General features: G+C 35.8%; 1 protein-coding gene across 1 annotated transcript in view; it reads right to left on the minus strand.

The window, feature by feature from the left end:
* Positions 1-1,096: 1,096 nt before the first annotated feature.
* The window catches only part of LOC104536028, an 18,184-nt gene continuing 326 nt past the window's right edge, over positions 1,097-18,954 (minus strand). Inside the window, exons 2-9 of the mRNA XM_010178545.1 lie at positions 17,975-18,041; positions 6,953-7,014; positions 5,716-5,814; positions 4,895-4,955; positions 2,358-3,949; positions 1,723-1,786; positions 1,236-1,323; positions 1,097-1,136 (exon numbers count right to left, since the gene is read on the minus strand). Of these exons, the coding sequence (XP_010176847.1) occupies positions 1,097-1,136; positions 1,236-1,323; positions 1,723-1,786; positions 2,358-3,949; positions 4,895-4,955; positions 5,716-5,814; positions 6,953-7,014; positions 17,975-18,041 (2,073 nt within the window). The remainder of the gene's footprint in view (positions 1,137-1,235; positions 1,324-1,722; positions 1,787-2,357; positions 3,950-4,894; positions 4,956-5,715; positions 5,815-6,952; positions 7,015-17,974; positions 18,042-18,954) is intronic.

An 18,954-nucleotide genomic window follows, 5' to 3' on the forward strand; every position in this document is an offset into this window, starting at 1 on the left:
AAGGTTTTTACAAATACATTAACAACAGAAAGAGAGCTGAGGAGAATGTCCATCCTTTAGTGGATGCAGTGGGGAACACTGCCACCAAGAATGAGGAAAAGGCTGAGGTACTTAATGCCTTCTTTGCCTCAGTCTTTAATAGTAAGACCCGCTATCCTCAATGTACTCGGGTCCCTGAGCTGGAAGACACGGACGGAGAGCAGAATAAACTCCTCGTAATCCAAGAGGAAGCAGTTAATGACCTGCTGCGCCACCTGGACATCCAAAAGTCTATGCGGCCAGATGGGATCCACCTGAGAGTACTAAGGGAGCTAGCAGAAGAGCTTACAAAACCACTCTCCATCATTTATCTACAGTCCTGGTTAACTGGGGAGGTTCCAGAGGACTGGAAGCTTGCCAATGTGACACCCATCTACAAGAAGGGTTGGAAAGAGGATCTGGGAAACTACAGGCCTGTCAGCCTGAGCTCGGTACCAGGGAAGATTATGGAACGGTTCATCTTGAGTGCGCTCACACAGCATGACATAGGACAGAGGCACTGGAGTGCGTTCAGAGAAGGGCAACAAAGGTGGTGAAGGCTGTGGAGCACAAGTCTTACATGGCTGAGGGAACTGGGGTTGTTTAGTCTGAAGGAGACTGAGGGGAGACCTTATTGCTCTCTACAACTACCTGAAAGGAGGCTGTAGAGAGGTGGGTGTTGGGCTTTTCTTCCATGAAACTAGTGACAGGACAAGAGGAAATGGCTTTCAGCTGCGCCAGGGGAGGTTTAGATTGAATATTAGAAAAAACTTCTTTACTGAAAGAGTGATCAAACACTGGAACAGGTTGCCCAGGGAGGTTGTGGAATCACCATTCCTGGAGGTGTTCAAGAAGCATGTGAATGTGGCACTCCAGGACATGGTTTAGTGGTGTTGGGTTGAGGGTTGGACTTGATGATCTTACAGGTCTCTTCCAACCATAATGATTCTGTGATTCTGTGACTCAGACCATCTTACTAACTTGTGATCACTGGCCATCCATGCTGGAATATGGCTAGTTTGGTCCATAGACACGTGCCTCCCAATGTTTAAATCTGCAATTAAATCTGCAAATTTGATTAGCTTGGGCTCTTCCAAGCATCCATGATGATTTTCATTCTAGAATTACACATGTAAGAAACAGACTCCATACTTTTAATCATAGATGTAGAACAGTAAGAATTTCTTTTGAAATTTCTTTTCTCAAAAGACACTTACCTTTGGTGACACTTCTGTGCATTTCCAGGATAGCCATAATTCTTCACTGCCCTGGGCCAAGCAGAGTGGGCATCTGAAATCCCAGATTCTGGTGATGAAAAACAGTAGTATGAAAAGGGTAAGAACAGTGCTGAGTAGCATGGACGCTACAGTATGTTGTTAAAATATGACCTTATTAAGACATAGGTAATGCTTCATTGGCATACTTCAATGAGCAAGTTTCCTTATGAAAATATTCTAATGCAAAAGGTTCTAGCGAAGCTTAATTTCAAGGACATTTTATACACAATATATTTGAGTATAAACTAGGTTTCTTCAAAATGCTTATGCTGTCTTTTCTGTATAAATTCCTTACTTAAAGGAACACTTAAACCTAGTTATTGCTGAGGAAGAAAAGCTGTCATTAAAAGACAGTGGTCTACTGAGATCAGTAGATTTACCCTTTGAAGAAGTGCTTGTAATTGCTAAAGTAGTCTCTGAAACTAACCTTGCAGGGAAGTACCAGGAGTACCAAGAAAATGTTTATCTGAAGCAGCATGAAATCTAGAGACCTGAAAAAAAAAAGTATCAGCAGATTACATCAATGGAAAAACTCATGTATTATTTCAGCTTGCCTCAGAAGTAGAAGTGACTGGGAACTTGGAAATAAGGGCCTGATTTAATATTTAAATCAACAAGTCTAATGATTCAAATGGAACCTAGTAAAGCTTAATTTGTTTGCCTCACCTTACCCATCTATAAAATGACTAAAACTACATCATTTCAGAAGGACACTACCTTAATTAACAGGGTCACTGTTTGAGATTATTTTAACCAGTGACACTGTGTATTAAAATACAATAAAATCTTCTATTGAGCATTTTATAACAATTTTCAGGGTTATTAAATACAGTGAGCTTCCTCACATGATCCAGGAGACCTGACAGAACTTGTATTTTACCAAATAAAAATGCCCAAACCCCCAAACTTGTAAAACCCTGCTGACCAAATAGCACCGGAAGTACGCTGTCACTAGTTTAAACAGCTTCCAGCTCTAATCCAATTTTTAAGCCCTTCTCCAAATGTCAGCAAAGAGTGAGGAATTTTATTTATTTATTTATTTTTTACAAGACCCATAAGTACCTGACTGCGATAGTTTTGACTGTCAAAAAAGCTGGAGTTACTGCCATTGGATGTGCTCAAAAAATCCTTGCCAACTGTCTGAAGATTAATGCTTTTTCCATGAGAAAACTGTTGACATTTTGTTGAATGAAAATAACTTTCTGGTATATTATTCAGTCTCTTTACTGGTGAACAAAGAAGATCATGTTGAAAATTTCCTGGTCTTTTAACTCTGGGAACTGCAAATAAAGTTCGAACAGGCGAGTTAACAAGAGCATTTACAGTTTCAGACATCTGTATTCCTTCATACTTCCTTAAATTTGAAGCTCTCCGAAGCCCAGGAAGTTTTGGAACAGGCTCACTACACAGTTGCTCATAGATCCTGTCAAATTCTCTATCATAATGTGTATCGAACTTTGCAGAATTACTTAAATTACTCTTCACTAATCTTCCTTCCTCTTCAAGGTTCTGTAAATTTGAAAGAGGTCTTGTCAATGTCAAAGGCCTCTGGATTTCTTTTGAACATAGTTTGTGGTAGAGTTTTTCAAATGCATCTTCGTATTTCTGGTGCATCTTTGAAGGACTCTGCTTCACAGACAATGAGGAAAATGAGTGCTTGCGCTGAAAAAAAATTTCCCTTTCAGAAATCATTGTTTCAGGATTTATGTGCAAAGTATTTGATGCTCTTGCAGGAGGACAGTTTGTGACAGGTGTAAAAGGGTTACTGTTGCCATAGGAACTGCAAGTAGATGAACACGGCTCTGAGGTACCACCACAAGGAAAGTTAATTTTTGGACTTTGACTCTCTTTTACCAGACAAAGTGCTGCTGACCCTGAATTGGCAGTAGATGCTATAAAATGGTATTCCGAGGAACATTTGTAAGACAATTTTTCACTATCTTTGCATTTTGAATTCTTCAGTGAGACAGCAGTCTGTAACTCATCTTCAACTATAAATGTCTCTCCCATTCTAGCTGTAACACTAGGAAAAACTGTCTGTTCTGAGACTTTTTGACCTTTTCCAGATACCAAATGATGTTCTAAGGTTGAGTCAGAGTAGTCCATTTTGATTTCATTTGTATCAATGTAAGAATAAGGTACCAGACCAGTTGAATTATTAATAGAACACTCGTCATCACAAAGTTCTCTGTTCTCATTTCCTAAAATTTGCTTCTGGATCTCTTCACTTCTACTCCTGCATATGCTAGGTGCTTGCTTCAGTTTAAGAGGTCTGAACCCTCTTATTTTGTCTACAGTGACATTGAGCTTTGGTCTTTTAGAATGCCCTCTTTTGTGCCTTAAGTGCCCAAATATGTATTTTAACGCTGTTCTCCGAGACTGCTTTGTCATGAGTCTTGTAAATACCTTTACCATCCTTGGATACAAGTCTGCAAGGGTTACATTGCTCCAGGAGCATTCCTCATCTGCAGACTGGTATTCATCGAAGATACTATCATAGCAAGATTTATTCAGTTCTGGAGAAGGTTGATGCCTGAGTACGGTTACTGTATTTGGTGAAAAGGGAACACCATCAAATTGTAACTGTAGAGGTCTTGATGAAGAACAGTCATTTGACAACTCTACTTTCTTTCTGCAAGCAGTGGCTTGGTTGCCTATTCAAAAAGACAAATGAATCACAAAACAAAATCAGAAGTAGAAAAAACCCCAAACCCGTTAGGGCACTTCCAGTAATGTATTATATGACTATGAAAAAATTGCATGCAGTATAGTCTTACTGTAATAGTATATTTCATTAAGGAGTTTGCCAGCCTAAATGGATGATTAACATGCAATCCATTAGTAAAAAATAACAAGTTTTTCCTAACCATACTGAATTAAGATATTATAGAAGACAGAAACTAAATGTGTTGGAAAAACGCACTATTTTAAAATAGCTTAATATATAGATATAAAATATTCTCATTGTAGAGGCAGACTGCTTCGCTCTTTGTGATTTCTGACCAGGAGGAACTGCCTCATCCTACAGGTTTTGTTACTTTATTTCCATACTAGTTAAAAGCTTTGTACTTGGCTAATACCAGTGCAGCTTTGCTTGCTGTAAAGCCCAATGAAGATAATGCTTTTTGTAGTTGTTAGGCTTGAAATATTTACACCAAAATTCTATCTTAGATTTGCATCAAGTCTGGAATGCTTTTGAAGAAAGAAAGTTTACTAGCAAAGTACCACTTTAAGTATCAGCAGACCCAAACCCATTCATTACATTTCTTGAATTTAAAAGAAGCAGAAGAAAAAAATCATGCTTTAACTTAATTGAGTTTAAGGCTGCTGAATTTTGTAACTATGCAGTTTTTCCTGGAGCTATTTAATAGAAGTTGTTTTTATGTATGCAAGTTATTTATTTTCTGTTTTTCAAATACATTTTGCCATAAGCAAAATCATGCCTAATTTCTTTTCAAGAATCCAGCCTGTTGAACTTTTCTGTTGGATGAATAGTGCCTCCATGTTCTCAATAAATTAAATATTTATTTCTAATAATTTAAAATAAAAGCCTTTAGTAACTAACATATTTGAACAACACCCAACATATTTAGTTTTACCAATCAGTTCTTGCACTGGTAAAGCTAAATGAAGACATTCTGATGAAACTTGAGGCGCCACCTGAAAAACAAAGAAAGAGAAAAACAAACCAAAGACTTATAATCTAATATGCTGAATTTTTTGCATGTTAAAAGTAACATCAAAACCTTATTTGTGGCTCCTCCTACTCTCTCCTTATTATACTAGCTCCAGTACAGAGTTCTAGTCCCAAGGGGCTTTGTACATTTCAGGCAATGAAGAAGTCCAGTCTAAGACTTCAGTAAGAATTTTCAAGAGGTACTAGTTTAATCTTGGAAAGGTATTTATCATCCTTGCAACTTCTACATTATTATTATATTTTAATCCCTTTCCCAGATATGAGAATTTATACCTGTATACATATACCTAGATAATCTATACAACTCTGGCAACTCTAGTAGGAAACAGAAGCCGTACCGTGTAACTCCATTCCCCCTCATGCTCAAAACCAAAATAAAGCTAAACTTTTTTTCTCTACAAACCTCAAATTCAGGCTTTTCAGAAAACTTACTCAAGTGAAGATGAACCCCCACATTGGGGTTCAAAAAACAAGGTATAAAAGTAAAAAAAACCCAACCAAACAACAAAAACCAAACCACAAATATTTGAATATCATCTGCTCTGTTTTTTACAAATCATTGCTGTCAGAGACCCAAGATACTGTGATATTGACATAGACGGCAAGCACGAGAGGATCAGTGATGGAACACCAAAGCAGTTGTATTAGAATTCATTGTGCTGCACAGCTAGAGTTCTTATTTTATTCTAATTAGCTAATAACAACACAGGGGAAATATGTTACCGTGATCCACTTGGGAATGTTTCTAGCAGAGTCTTGTACTATCACATCCACTGGAACTGTTGCTTTCCCTTGGACTTTTCCATCACCTACATATGGATTCTTAGAGGAAGTTTTAAAAAAAATAAATAATTAACACACAGAGAAGTTATAGAAGTTACTGACACTGACAAACTCAAACAGATTACTCAGATTTGTTTCAAACTAGTATTGTTCAGATGAGGCTATCCAACCAGCATAAACTTATTTTTAATGTTTACATTTCATGTAAAAAAACCCCCACCTCCTGAAAAGGAACAGTGTATGAAGACATAAAAAGAGAAAACTAGCTAGTTTAATTATGCAGGCTAAAGCACACACTGCCTCAGAAGACCCACTGATGAAAACAAACAAAAAAACAAAGTCCTAGTCTTAGGTTGCAAAATGCTGATAATTATGGCTGCAAGTTTTTACATGTATTATTAACATCCCATGAATTCATATACAAATTAAGGTTTGCTCTGTAACACACCTCTATGTAAAATCTAAAGGCATTTGGTGGTAAATGGTAAATATTTTTCAGTAGTGAAACACTCAATTTCTGAAGCAGTTTGTATTAGTTGTTGTCATTGACTTGATAATGCCTAGCACTATGCTACACAAATAAGAAAAGTAAATTAAATTTTTGGTAATTGTACTTGAGCAAGAACACAGGATTAGAACGGCTGCACACACAAATTGTGTGTTGTACTTTTCTTCCACGTAACCACTCCAGGTAGTCCTGATACCCATAGTCTAGTTTGGGAAAAAACAGCAAAAGATTCCAGTCTGCTTTGTTATGGAAGCCATTATTTCAGATTTACTTTAAAATTTTTTTTTTAAAAAAATCATGTTACTTGCTCATGCTAGACTTTCAGGTGAACAATCATATCTTTGTAAGTGTTTTTTTCCATTTTGTGATTCATCTGGTAATTCTTTTTCCATATCTGTAACAGCCTTTCTCAGGGTTGCTTTTTCTATGCAATACATTTTATGGCTTTCTCTGGTATACTAATATTACCAAGACATAATATTACTTCATATTGATGATATTGTTTATTGAGCCTCTCATTTGCTACACTTCCTAAAAATGTGCATTAAGATGCAGACTACATAGTCTTCTGCTGTCTACCCATCAAGCATCAACTCATCATGCAAACAGTTCAATCATTTCTATTGAACACAAAACTATTCCATTACATTAGAAAGCAGAAGATTTTACCTGGAAGTGAACATGTTCAAGTTGCCTTCGTACTGAAACTATATCGGCGTCACTTTCATCACCTAAAATTTGAAAATAAATACTAAATAAAAATCTAGTTGATCTCAAAACCAAAATGGAAATGTTTTTAAACACACACTGTATAAAACTTTTTGACTAAACTGGTTTCATTTTAGAAAACAGTTTTCTATATGAAAACTTTATCTGTATTACCCTTCCATTTCAAGCTTAATTGAAAATCATGGTATATAGGTTCACAAATGACTTGAGGGAAACAAAGAGTGCAGATAACTTGATTGTAACCAGGTCTTCAAGATTTATGCTAAGCATTTCAGAGAGTAAAATATTTTCAAAGCACTGCTCTGCAAGATTCACTATTTATTAATGCATCATTCCCACTGATTTCCCACTACATTCCTACATATCCCAACAAAGATAGTAAGAGCATTCTTCCATGCTTCCTTTTCTTAGTTTCTTACTGTCAAGACTGCCTTAGAACTGCCAAGGTGAGAAATATGACAGACTTGAGAATATTAAAAAGGACGTCCAAATCTTCCAACTCAATTTTTAGGTATTCTATGGGTATTTTTGTGAATTAAATGCAACAAAACATTTTTTGCTAGATGTAACCAGTTCATCATTAGGTAAAGCCTCAGTCTTTCATGATCATAAAACATGTGACTGCATTGTAAGCCCCGATTTCTGAATTTCCTTGGCTGTCATATCTTTGTCCCACGATAGTATTCACTGCAGGGAGGGAAAGAAGAGAACAACCCTGAAAAGGAAAATAATGAGTGAAAAAAAATCTTGGTTATGATACCTACCACATCACTGCCTCTTCATACTATTCTTAAATTACTAAAAACAGAATGAAAATCCTTTCCAGCTAATCCCATCTTCCCTTTTTTTTTTTTCCCCCCTCTCTGTCAGCGTAATCATCACCTAAAGCTCTGAGGACAGCTGCTGTCATAGAGCTAGGATAGAGATACATATGAAAGGAACACTAACTTTATGGGAGACAACACAATTTTGCATTTTTCAGTGAAAATATTGAGCAATAAGAGGGTTGGCTTTGACAGTCTACCTGCCCCCAGTAGAATTTTTTAATTAGAAGTGAAATCCATACCTGTGAGATTACCAAAGTTTCTTCCCACATGACTAATGGAAGACTTTATCCTCAGGAAATCAGTTACTAAGCATCAATAGTGGAGGAAGCACTAAGACTGTTAATGTTTTAATCTGGAAAAGTTTCAGCCTCCAGTTTCTGTTGTAACAGCTGATTCTTTCTGCCATACGGTCATCTTCTTATCTTTGAGATGACCAGACTAGACATAAATGGGAGGGTTCTTGAGGTAAAGGTAACAACTCCAGTGTCCAGGAATGGTTGACTATCATGCCAATTACAAACTATTAGAAAATCACTTGTATCACAGAATTAATTGATCTGTATACAAGTTGAATACTCTTCCATGTGTGAAATCTCACAAAAGTGTAATTTTAGGATGTCTTCAACATATTGTCAATCATACTTCAAATCACTGGAATATTAATAATTAGCTGAGGACCAAGGCAGAGCACAAAATTAAAAAAAAATAAAAAATGAATTATCTCCTCCAGGGAACCTTAATGTGTTTTTAAGGGCCAAAAGGGAAATTTGGGAATATCTTTGTTCCTCAGGTGCAGAAGAGAGAGGAAAAATTAAAAATCCCACCTTTCTCTCTGGAAAATTTGACCTCTGATATATTTTGTTCACTAACGGTGCACTCGATACACTGTCATTATCTAAAAGATGTATCTTATTTAAAAGATGAACATGTTAGTAGCAGGGCAATTGTAAATTTTAAGTTTTGATCATGGATGTGATCTTATAATCTTAAATCCACTCAGAGAAATATATACAATTCAGACTGAACTTTCCCTTTTCTCTCCTAATGCTGTACTAATATATAAAATAAATTGTTTAGTTATCACTATACTTCCATGGTGCTTCCTGTGAAACTAAAGAAGGTAGACCTAATAATTTTCCTTATAAAGGGAAGACCAATACTTTCAAGTACAGGTGAGAGCTGTTTTGCTTTATTTGTACCTGCTGTTGGTAGTCTTTGCATACTTTCAGAACAAAAATATTGTATCATATCTGGAAGAAACAGTGCCTTCACTGAGAAGCGTAAAACATTCCGTACGAATACTAAATATAGAAAAAACCTGCCAAAGCTGAAGTTTTAGCTAAAATAGCTAAAGATACTTTTTTCTTTACAGCTAGCATGCTAGTTAGCATTGCTAACCTTTTACATATTTCAAGCAAAAAAAACCAAACCCAGAAACAAACCCCAGAACACCTAGGTGAATTCCATTTTTTAGTGATGAATTCAGTCTCACAGGTCTAAGAAGCTAATTTCTAGGTCTTACTGTATTTAGAGATAGCTGGGACCCACCAAGGCTGCTATAAATCTTCTCCAGTCTCTTCCTAGAACATTCGCAAGAGAAGGAGGAGGAGAGGATAATCATATTATTGCACTCTGCTATGAAGATATCAGCATCTTAACTGCATCACTCCTTTATCCCATGAATGCAAAAGACACAAAGGACATTTACAGAAACTAAGCTACAGATGCCTCTGAAATTTCTTTCCTATATTTCATTGCATGGGTTGAAAAAAAAAACCCAAAAAACAATAAACAAACAAATTTCACAGAATTATTCTTATCATTCAAATAGATATTTGAAATTATCATCTCAAATCATAAGAGGACAAATCTCAGATAGCTATTTTCTATTTTCCCTCAACAGAGAAGTAATCATTTGCCTTGGAGACAGCTATGTGTATAAAGCACCTGATTTCTATCACAGTATATAAACACCAGCTAACCATATTTTGCTGCAATTGCTCTTTTAATCATTAAATACTGGCTACCACCTAGCCATAGTTTAACTTATGCCAAACAGTAAGCTTTTATATGCACAAGAATCAAAAGATTGTGAGTAACAGAAGCTTAAATATTTTTAAAACAGTAATTCAAAGATGGTTATTACTAATTAGTACAAGAAAGGAATTCTTTGGGAATACAAGCTAAAAACCACCCAAAATATTGCAGACAGGCCACAAGACTGATGCTGAAACTGTTAAAAACACCACTGATGACAAATTGTTGCAGCTGAATGCAACATTCATGTTTATCAGACCACTAATGTATATATTTGATTTAATACAAAAAACCTCCATTACCACTTATTTTATTTCACTGTTCCTTTCTTTATTAAGAAAAAGCCAACTGAACATATTCCACATCAACTTTCCAACATATCAGGGATTCACGACTGAGATTTTTAAAAAGGAACAAGGATATTGATTTCATAGTACTACCACTAGCTCAGTTTCTTGTTATTCCCATTCTCTACTTTCTGAAAGGGTACAAAACACGTATTAAATTTATTTTTATTATATTAGAAAATTATGAAAGTTACTTGCAATCTTTTTCAAAGAGTCAAAAAAAGGTAGCTACAAAGTAAATTAAAAAACCCACCTACGTCAGATGTATCTACATGAGAGTTCTCAGGAGATTCCTGAAAGGCACATGAAAGGAATTTAAAGACCTGGTAGCATATAACTTGTCTGTAGAATTTTCCGCTTTCACTACTGGCTCAATTGTTTTGTCAAGGGAAGGAGTGTTGGTGTAACATACCCAATCATATTCCACAAACTATGTCCAAATGACACCATCTTTATCAACAAATCTGTACACAAACTTGTCTTAATTCACATCTGATTACTCAAAGGGGAAAACTGTTTTCTTCCCAGCCCATCTATATGCAGACACATAATGCAAGGAGAAGCTATTATACAACAAGAGCAAAAAAACAGTTGACAGATGAATTCTAATCACCAAATCTTTATCAGTATGTACTGGGGATTTTCTCTGTGTTCCAATGCATAGGGAAAGTTTCTTAACTGCCCACTTTGAACAATTAATAATTGCCTACTTCAAACAATCTCTAGAGAATATTTCAAATAGGCATTTTGCTCTATTTTGTAGAAGTCTTGATAGTTGCATAAAAAGCTTATTTATATGGATAAGGAGACTTTTATAAATGTTAACAACCTACATCTGACATCATGTTCTTCAGAATTTCTTATTAAAAAAGTCTAAATCTATTCTGTTCAATTCAAGCACAAAATCAGTGTATTGCTATCATTTTATCTCACAATAAAATGAACTGATCCTAACTACCATCTATGTAGAACAAATAATTAGAATTGACCAGTGAGATGGCCCTTATCACTCTTCAAATGATGAATATTTTCCTCCTTAAAAAGGCAATGAGTCAAAAGAAGTTATCCTAGTCAACTACAGATTTTACAAATAACAATTTTTAAAGTTAGACACATACACTGCATAACTAAAGAGACACTTGATGGCTTAAAGTCTATTACAACCTATGTCCAACTACTCTATCTCCCTTTATATAAACTTCAGAGCAGAATTCAGCAGAAATCCATGGTTGATACAAAAGCTGTTATTTGATACTCCAGATATCACAATGGGAGGGAGGATATGCAATTATACGAAACATACGTAAAGTCTACCACATAAACATGAATAGGGACAGAGCAAAAAGCCAAAAAAAAGTCCAGAACTTGAATTCATCACCATCTCAAAGCACAGAACCTATCAGGGCAGGAAACAATCAAGAGAAGTACCCTAGATGACCAACACTAACCAGAACATGAAGATTTTAATTTTACACAAACGTGTACCTGGTAAGGAAAGACACATATTTCCTAAAAAAAATGCAACTACACATGGGGAACTACATGAGTGGAAATATAAAGCAATTGTTTAACAAGACACTTGAAGTTTGAAGAACTGCAGCAAAATACTTAAAAGCCCTCAAATTTTTCGGACGTACTTATTTAAGGAGAATAAAGTAATTCAATTCAGCAATTAGTAGGTCTTTAAAAAATCTAACTTTATAGCTATGGTACAGGACCACCTGCTCATGATTAATTTCATAGCTTTTGACTATATGAATACGTTTTCCCAAAGAGCGTTTATAAAAGTAGATGCAATGTGGTGCCCATACCTGATGAATTGTTGAGTGTCCATCTTCAGAATTACTGGTCGCTTGCTTTGATATATCTTAGCATGTATGGGAGGAAAAAAATAATTCTATTTCAATTTGCTAAGGCACAGATCAGTGTTACACCTGAACTCATTAATTCTTCATTTGTATATACTCTTCATTTATTTTTTAAAAATATTTAACACAAACATTTAACAAACAGAGAACATACATAGGACTGAAACAAAGAACAGATAAATAACAGAACAACATTCTAGTCAAATAAAGCAGACTAATTCTGATCAGATGTACACCTACCTTATTATACGTTTTCTTCTTAGACCCATGAAGCACCACAGAAAATAAAATCTGCCCCTTTATCAGGTGGTATCACTTGTAGTAAAGTAAGACAACTGCAAACTTCTTGTACATTTCCCTTTGCATATGTTGAAAAGGATAAGAAAAATACTAACTACTCCCAAAGCCTGTGGGTAGAACCCTAAATCTCTATTGCATCTTTTTAATGATTTTTGGCAAGGGGCCTTCCAAAACAGCTATGCCTGTCTTTCTGCACAGGTAGACCCACTCAAAATCTTCATGGTTTCCCTCACCATTTATTTCATAAGAAGCAGAGAGTATCAGAGCTGTCTAATTTAGCAGAAATCTTCCATTTTAACTCCACCACAAGTTTTAATTACTGCTGAACAGTGCAGGAAACCTGTTTTGTGTGCTTTACATACTAGACACCTGTGCATATCTTCTTCAGTGTGCGCTATTTTCACAACACTAAATATCATAACAGAGTGATATTCTTGGCTCAACCAGCCTTCAAAATTGCCTATTCCTGCAATTGACTATTCCCACGTACGTATATTACTTTGAACTTGTCTACATTAAATTACACAGGGTTTACTTTAAGTCATAGCCCCTGTTTGTCAGACGATCTTTCACAGTGGTCAACCTTACTTGGTATCACCTCTGAGTTAATTAAGGGCATCCTCTCTTTTAATATTTGGTTAATACAAGTACAAACTAGTAATTTGCTCAGGACACGTCCTGAAAAAATCTCTCATGTTTCCCTTCAGTTTGGGCATAGACTATTAATAACTATTCTAAAGCACAGTTTTTCCAACCAGTAGGAAACCGGGCTATAAAACCACTCTCTCATATAAAGTTAATGAAGCATATTATATAACCAGAAGGCTATGGCTTCAGCTTGTAACCTTCTCAGGAAATTTATGTTCACTATTTTGCAGAAAACTGCAGTAATGCTTCCTTTAGAATATATTAACAATTAATTTTCTTGTAAGCTGAAAAAGCATTTTCCAAACATTTCTGGATTGGGAACACAGGAAATCAGAATAACACATAATGTCCCATTGAAATCCCTTACTGAGCAAGATCTATGAAACACCACAGAGGCCATTCTATTGGGAAAAAAACAAACAACAAACCTCAAGTAAAGAAAGACTTTTAAGTGGTTAATATATGACAGGAACATTGCTCTTCCTGGAGACTGAAATTTAACATACTTGGTTCACCTATACTCAGAACTGCCATGCATATATAAAAAACACCATACTCAAAGGATTGTAATTTTACCCAGTAAAACTCCATAGGGGTAATGAACATTCTAGCCAAATAGTAAGAACAGATTCTAGCAAGATTCAAACTGGGAGTTGGAAAAAATTACACAAACCATATTCCAGGGGAAGGGGTTCATTAGCAAATATCTGGGTCATTTAAAGATATTTTAAATGTTCACACTTAATAGCACAGAACTTTATGAATCCTAATTGAAAACACTCCCCTGCAGTAAGCAGGGACAACATTACTAGATCAATGTTACTGGTTCAGTGACCCATCAAGTCTGACCTTGAATATCTCCAGGGATGAGGCCTCTACCACCTCACTGGGCAACCTGTTCCAGTGATCTACCACCCTCGTATTGAAGAACTTTTTCCTAATATCCAACCTGAATCTACCCTTTTCTAGTTTAAAACCATTACCCCTCGTCCTATGGCTACATGCCCTAGTGAACAGCTCTTCCTCATATTTCTTATAGGCACCTTTCAGGTCCCCCTAGAGCCTTCTCTTCTCCAGGCTGAACAGCCCCAACCCTCTCACTCTATCTTCATAGGAGAGGTGCTCCAGCCCTTTGATCATCTTTGTGGCCCTCCTTTGTGCACGGTCCAGCACTTCGATGTCCTTTTTCTGCTGGGGACCTCAGAGCTGGACGCAGTGCTCCAGGTGAGGTCTCACCAGAACAGAGCAGAGGGGCAGAATCACCTCCCTCGATCTGCTGGCCACACTTCTTATGATGCAGTGCAGAATGCGGTTGGCCTTCTGGGCTGCAGATGCACATTGGTGGCTCATGTCCAGCCTCTCATCTACCAGTACCCCCAAGTCCTTTTCCTCAGGGCTGCTTTCATCAGCCCTGAAATTGTCAGATGATGCTGCACATCATCTCCTAGCTTATATTGGAAATGAGGGTTGCCCCTACCCAGACACAGGACCCTGCACTTACTCCACATACTTTTGTGTTTCAAATAAAAAAGTCAGTGCAAGATATGACTTACTTAAATTAAACAAAACCTATGAGATTCTATCTTTTATAGCATATATAAATACAATTCTGTAAAAGCAGGTTTTTCCTTACAAGAAAAGCTGTTAGCACTAGTGCTATTACCACACCTTCAATATTAGGTAAATATTTATTCCCTAAGATAACTTAAAATCTACCTAAATACTAAAGTCTTTGCTCAAGTTATATTAAAAGTTGGAAAAAATATGTGTTGTGTCAATTTTTCTGCTTTTCTACCTTATCTGTAATGTAGTACATGAAGTTTAAAATTAATTAGATCAAGCCTTCGTGGCATTAAAGAAATTCCAAGTAAACTCCTTCAATAAGAACTTCTAAGACATTCAGAGTTCAGGTCAGAACATAAAGATTAACAAAAAATACATCTGAAAGACTTTAAATACTGTATCTTTAAAAAAAATAACTGCTAGATGCTTGCTCTGAGTTTTACTGCAGATTGTAGCCACTCATTTTTTGTACTATTGGGATCCATCAGCATATATTCTCTAAAAATTAGAGGCAAAGGTCTGGACCATCTGAATCTTTTTATATCACTCATATTTCCCAGATCAAAATTTTAATTTCATAGGCCATTTCAAATTCTATACCTAAACCGTGTGTGGACAAATATTTTGGTAGGATTGTAGAAGGAGAGAGCCACTAGGTTGTGTTTTGTCCTCAGATGTTCAGCATAAGAGTTTTTCACATAAATGTCATAAAATAGGCAACACAAAAAAAAACCACCTCAAAGCCTTCAGAAAATTAAGCCTAACATAACTTTGCTGTACTACATGTAATAATTTCCCCCCATCATTTAAGCTAGCAAAAACAAGCATTTTATTGGTACAGCTACTTTTCAGTACAATGCAAAAATCTTCATGTCATACATCTCCCTATGTGGTATCAGAATTACACTTCGATGTGAAGTCTTGATTTGACTTCCATCCTGATACTTGATCTCTAATGAAATAACTATACACTACTTTTTCCTGCTGGCAGCCTGATTCATTCAGTATATATAATAATCCGCTAAATTTTCGGTAGCTCATCATGCAACTTCATGAGATTTTTTAACACACATTTTTAAATATACCTACTTAGCTAGTTATTTTTTCAAAAAGCTAGCAACCTCCAAATTTCTCCATTTCTACACCCACGTAAGTCAGGGTTGAAATATTTACTCAGGTAACATCTGACAAAACTGACAAATATAACAAAAAGCTTACTATTTAATTGATAAAGGGAGATTAATTTAATCAACTTGTCATGATAGCAACATCAATTATAATGTATTTACTCATCTTAAACTACATCTTAGAATTGTTATGAACGTAAGTATTATTCGGTTTTTTGGGTGGTTCCCCTCCACAAAAGAACATTGAGTATCCCAAATAGTTTGGAAAAAAAAACAGGATTTTTTCTATTAAGTCAAGTCTCTTTGGATAAGATAATTTATAGCGCTTATTTTTTTAATCACTTTACCTGCATTCCTTTGACTTCCTCTGCTATGCTGCAATTAGAAATAGGAAAAAAAAGTAATCAGAAGAATCTTAGAATAGTATTAGAATAGTAGAGTTATTTTAATTGATGCCTTTATTTACTCTGGTATATCTCACAACTGGGCACTTCCTAAATAACCATTCAGTTTCCTTCAGGTTTCCTGTGGCTTGATCAGAAAAGCCACAAATACAGGATGAAACTTACCTGATCATTCACTTCTTGCCATACTGTTACTGTTAAAATCACTACAAGAACATAAATTATAGCTACCTTGGCCCACATAATAGGCTAAGACAGAGAATTCCTCTTACAGTCCATAATGGATTTAGTTTGTAAAAACGTGTAGTAAATGATGCACAAGGTATTACCAGGAATGGAAAAGGAAAGGGAGATACAGCCTCTTTTCTGCCTACATTAAACCCACTCTTATTCCCCAAGAGTGAATTTCACTCCTCATCCCTTCATGCTGTGGGATTCAGAACAGCTTCTGCATTAACTACCAGGGCACACTACACAACTTAGTTTTTTAGACAGATATTAGGAATGCAGCAGCAAAGTAACTTTTGATGCTTATGTGAGAAACAGTGAGATTTTGAGGAAATGCCCTGTTGAGTTCTTATGGGGGAGTTTAGGAAATAGAAGAAGCAGAGACTGCTTGTTTACTGTAAATACTCAGAATTAAAAAAATATAGATCATATGTCCACAAAGAGTAATGGCTTTAGCGTGACACAGACAGCAAGTGCTGAGGCTGCTAAGATACTTTAATTACTCCAGGGTTATTTTACAGAAAATAAATGTAAAGATGAAACCTGTAAGTCCTTTGGAATTTAAAAGGTGACTACCTCAACCAAGATAAATGGACGCAATGCATGTTAACTTCAATGACAATATTCTGATGAGATCCAAAACTATGTGTCACCATGAGAGAGCATTTAAAAAAAAAAAAAAAAAAAAAAAAAAAGAATCTTTCCAGGTTTTCCAGTGGTGCTAACTACTGGTAAATGGTCATCTATTCTAGTCTCTCTCATCTGACAGCCTTAATCAATCTATCCTAAAACACTATTTTAAAGCAGATGTTAACTTCCTTGATTAATACATCTTGCAAATATTATATGGCACAGCAAGATTAGAATGTATTCCAATATATAACATATTTTAAAAAAAGAAATATTGCTACAATTTGTCTGTGTAGTAGGACTTTATTATTAGCTACCTCAAGTACTTCCTTCTTCCATTTTTGAAACTTCTTGGTTGACACAGACTTGCATCGGTTTTGTCCTAGAAATAACAAGGGATATCAATATAAACACAGTTTTTCTTATAAAACACTATCTATACCAAGTGTCACACGTAAACATCTAGGAAAAACATATTACATAGCAACAAAACGTTATCAAATCTGAACAGCTTCCAATACAATTGCTGAAACAAAAACATCTATCGACCCAATCCACCCTGACATTTGACGTAACAAAAATTTATCAGACCAGCCTTTAGAATACTGAACGGAGAGGAAACTATAAAATCCATTCATGTGTATCAACCTCCTGCCAATACCTTCATTTCTTTGTTTCCCCTCAGTTTTCTCCATTTTGATTCTTCTTTTTATAAGACATTCAAAGAGTAACCATTGTTGTCCTGAACTTTGCTAATAACTTTTCTGTTGGCTAAAATAGGGCATGCAATGGACAAAAATGGTGCCTACAAACTCTCCAAGCGTTATGTATGTGTACCAAAGTTTACATACAAAATTATATACCTAAGTGAGCAAAATTCAGTATCCGTTGCAATTAAGTGTTATATCGAACTGCCAAAGACCACATCCTTCACTAAGTCTAAATATACAGCATGCAAATATTGAAGACTTAAAAATTCTTACCGTCAGATGTATTGTAAGTGAGGTTTTCCATGGAAACAAGTAAATCATCTTCAAAAGGATGATTATACTAAAGAAAAAGGACCATTTTAGACTAGTATAAGTGATTAAAACAATGTTTTTAACATGAATTGTAATTATTGTTTTTATACAATCTTGTTTTGACCAAAATGTGAAATTATCAGTATGTTGTTTTACTGGCTGAAGTCAGCAGTCAGCAATCTAGAAATATTAATTCCTAGAGGAAACACATATTTTAAGCACGTATGTAGGTCATTCATTTTCAAGGCATAAGCCAGCCATTGACAAAAATAAGGCTTCAGAGTTTTCAAAAGTGGTTAAGTTACTCTATTACAGTGTTTCTTCTAAACTTCCACTGTAGTAACTGGAAGTAGTCGCTTAGCATAGATCTACAGCTCATGACATAAAAATAACCAATTTAATGCTAGATAAGAAAAATGTTTTAGAATCAGTCAGCCTCATGCCAGTACCTAGTCATCAGGACAAAACATTTCCCTGAACAGTAAAGGTGACATCCGTGAATAAATACATGTATCTCTGGACAGAGGTTTATGGTTTCCACATCTTTAACACAAAATGGCTTTAAAGTAAGGAGGATTCATGGATGGAGACTCTCACTTCTTTCTGTAGTTTCATGGAAAATACCTCATCTCATGCTAGCTAATTTGGGTTAAGGGCAGTATAAAGACAAAAAGTCACTTCTTTAATCTGGCAATCCCAGATCTAAGTTTTACTTTACTAGCTTACTCGCGCCAAGGCATAGGAATGCGTGGCTCAGAACAAACTGCAAAGCTGCATGAGGCCCTGGGTGACGGCTGCTTCCGGTAGCCTGGAAAAATTGGAACTTGTGACACTGCAGCCAGTGAAATGATAAATTCAAAGCCAGTTACTGCAAACTACTGCAGAGAAAAACTGAACCTGTCAGCACTGACACACCAGGGCTTAAAGGTGGCCGGAAGGAG

This window comes from Mesitornis unicolor, unplaced genomic scaffold, assembly GCF_000695765.1.
Source record: "Mesitornis unicolor isolate BGI_N332 unplaced genomic scaffold, ASM69576v1 scaffold7472, whole genome shotgun sequence".
Taxonomy (NCBI): domain Eukaryota; kingdom Metazoa; phylum Chordata; class Aves; order Mesitornithiformes; family Mesitornithidae; genus Mesitornis; species Mesitornis unicolor.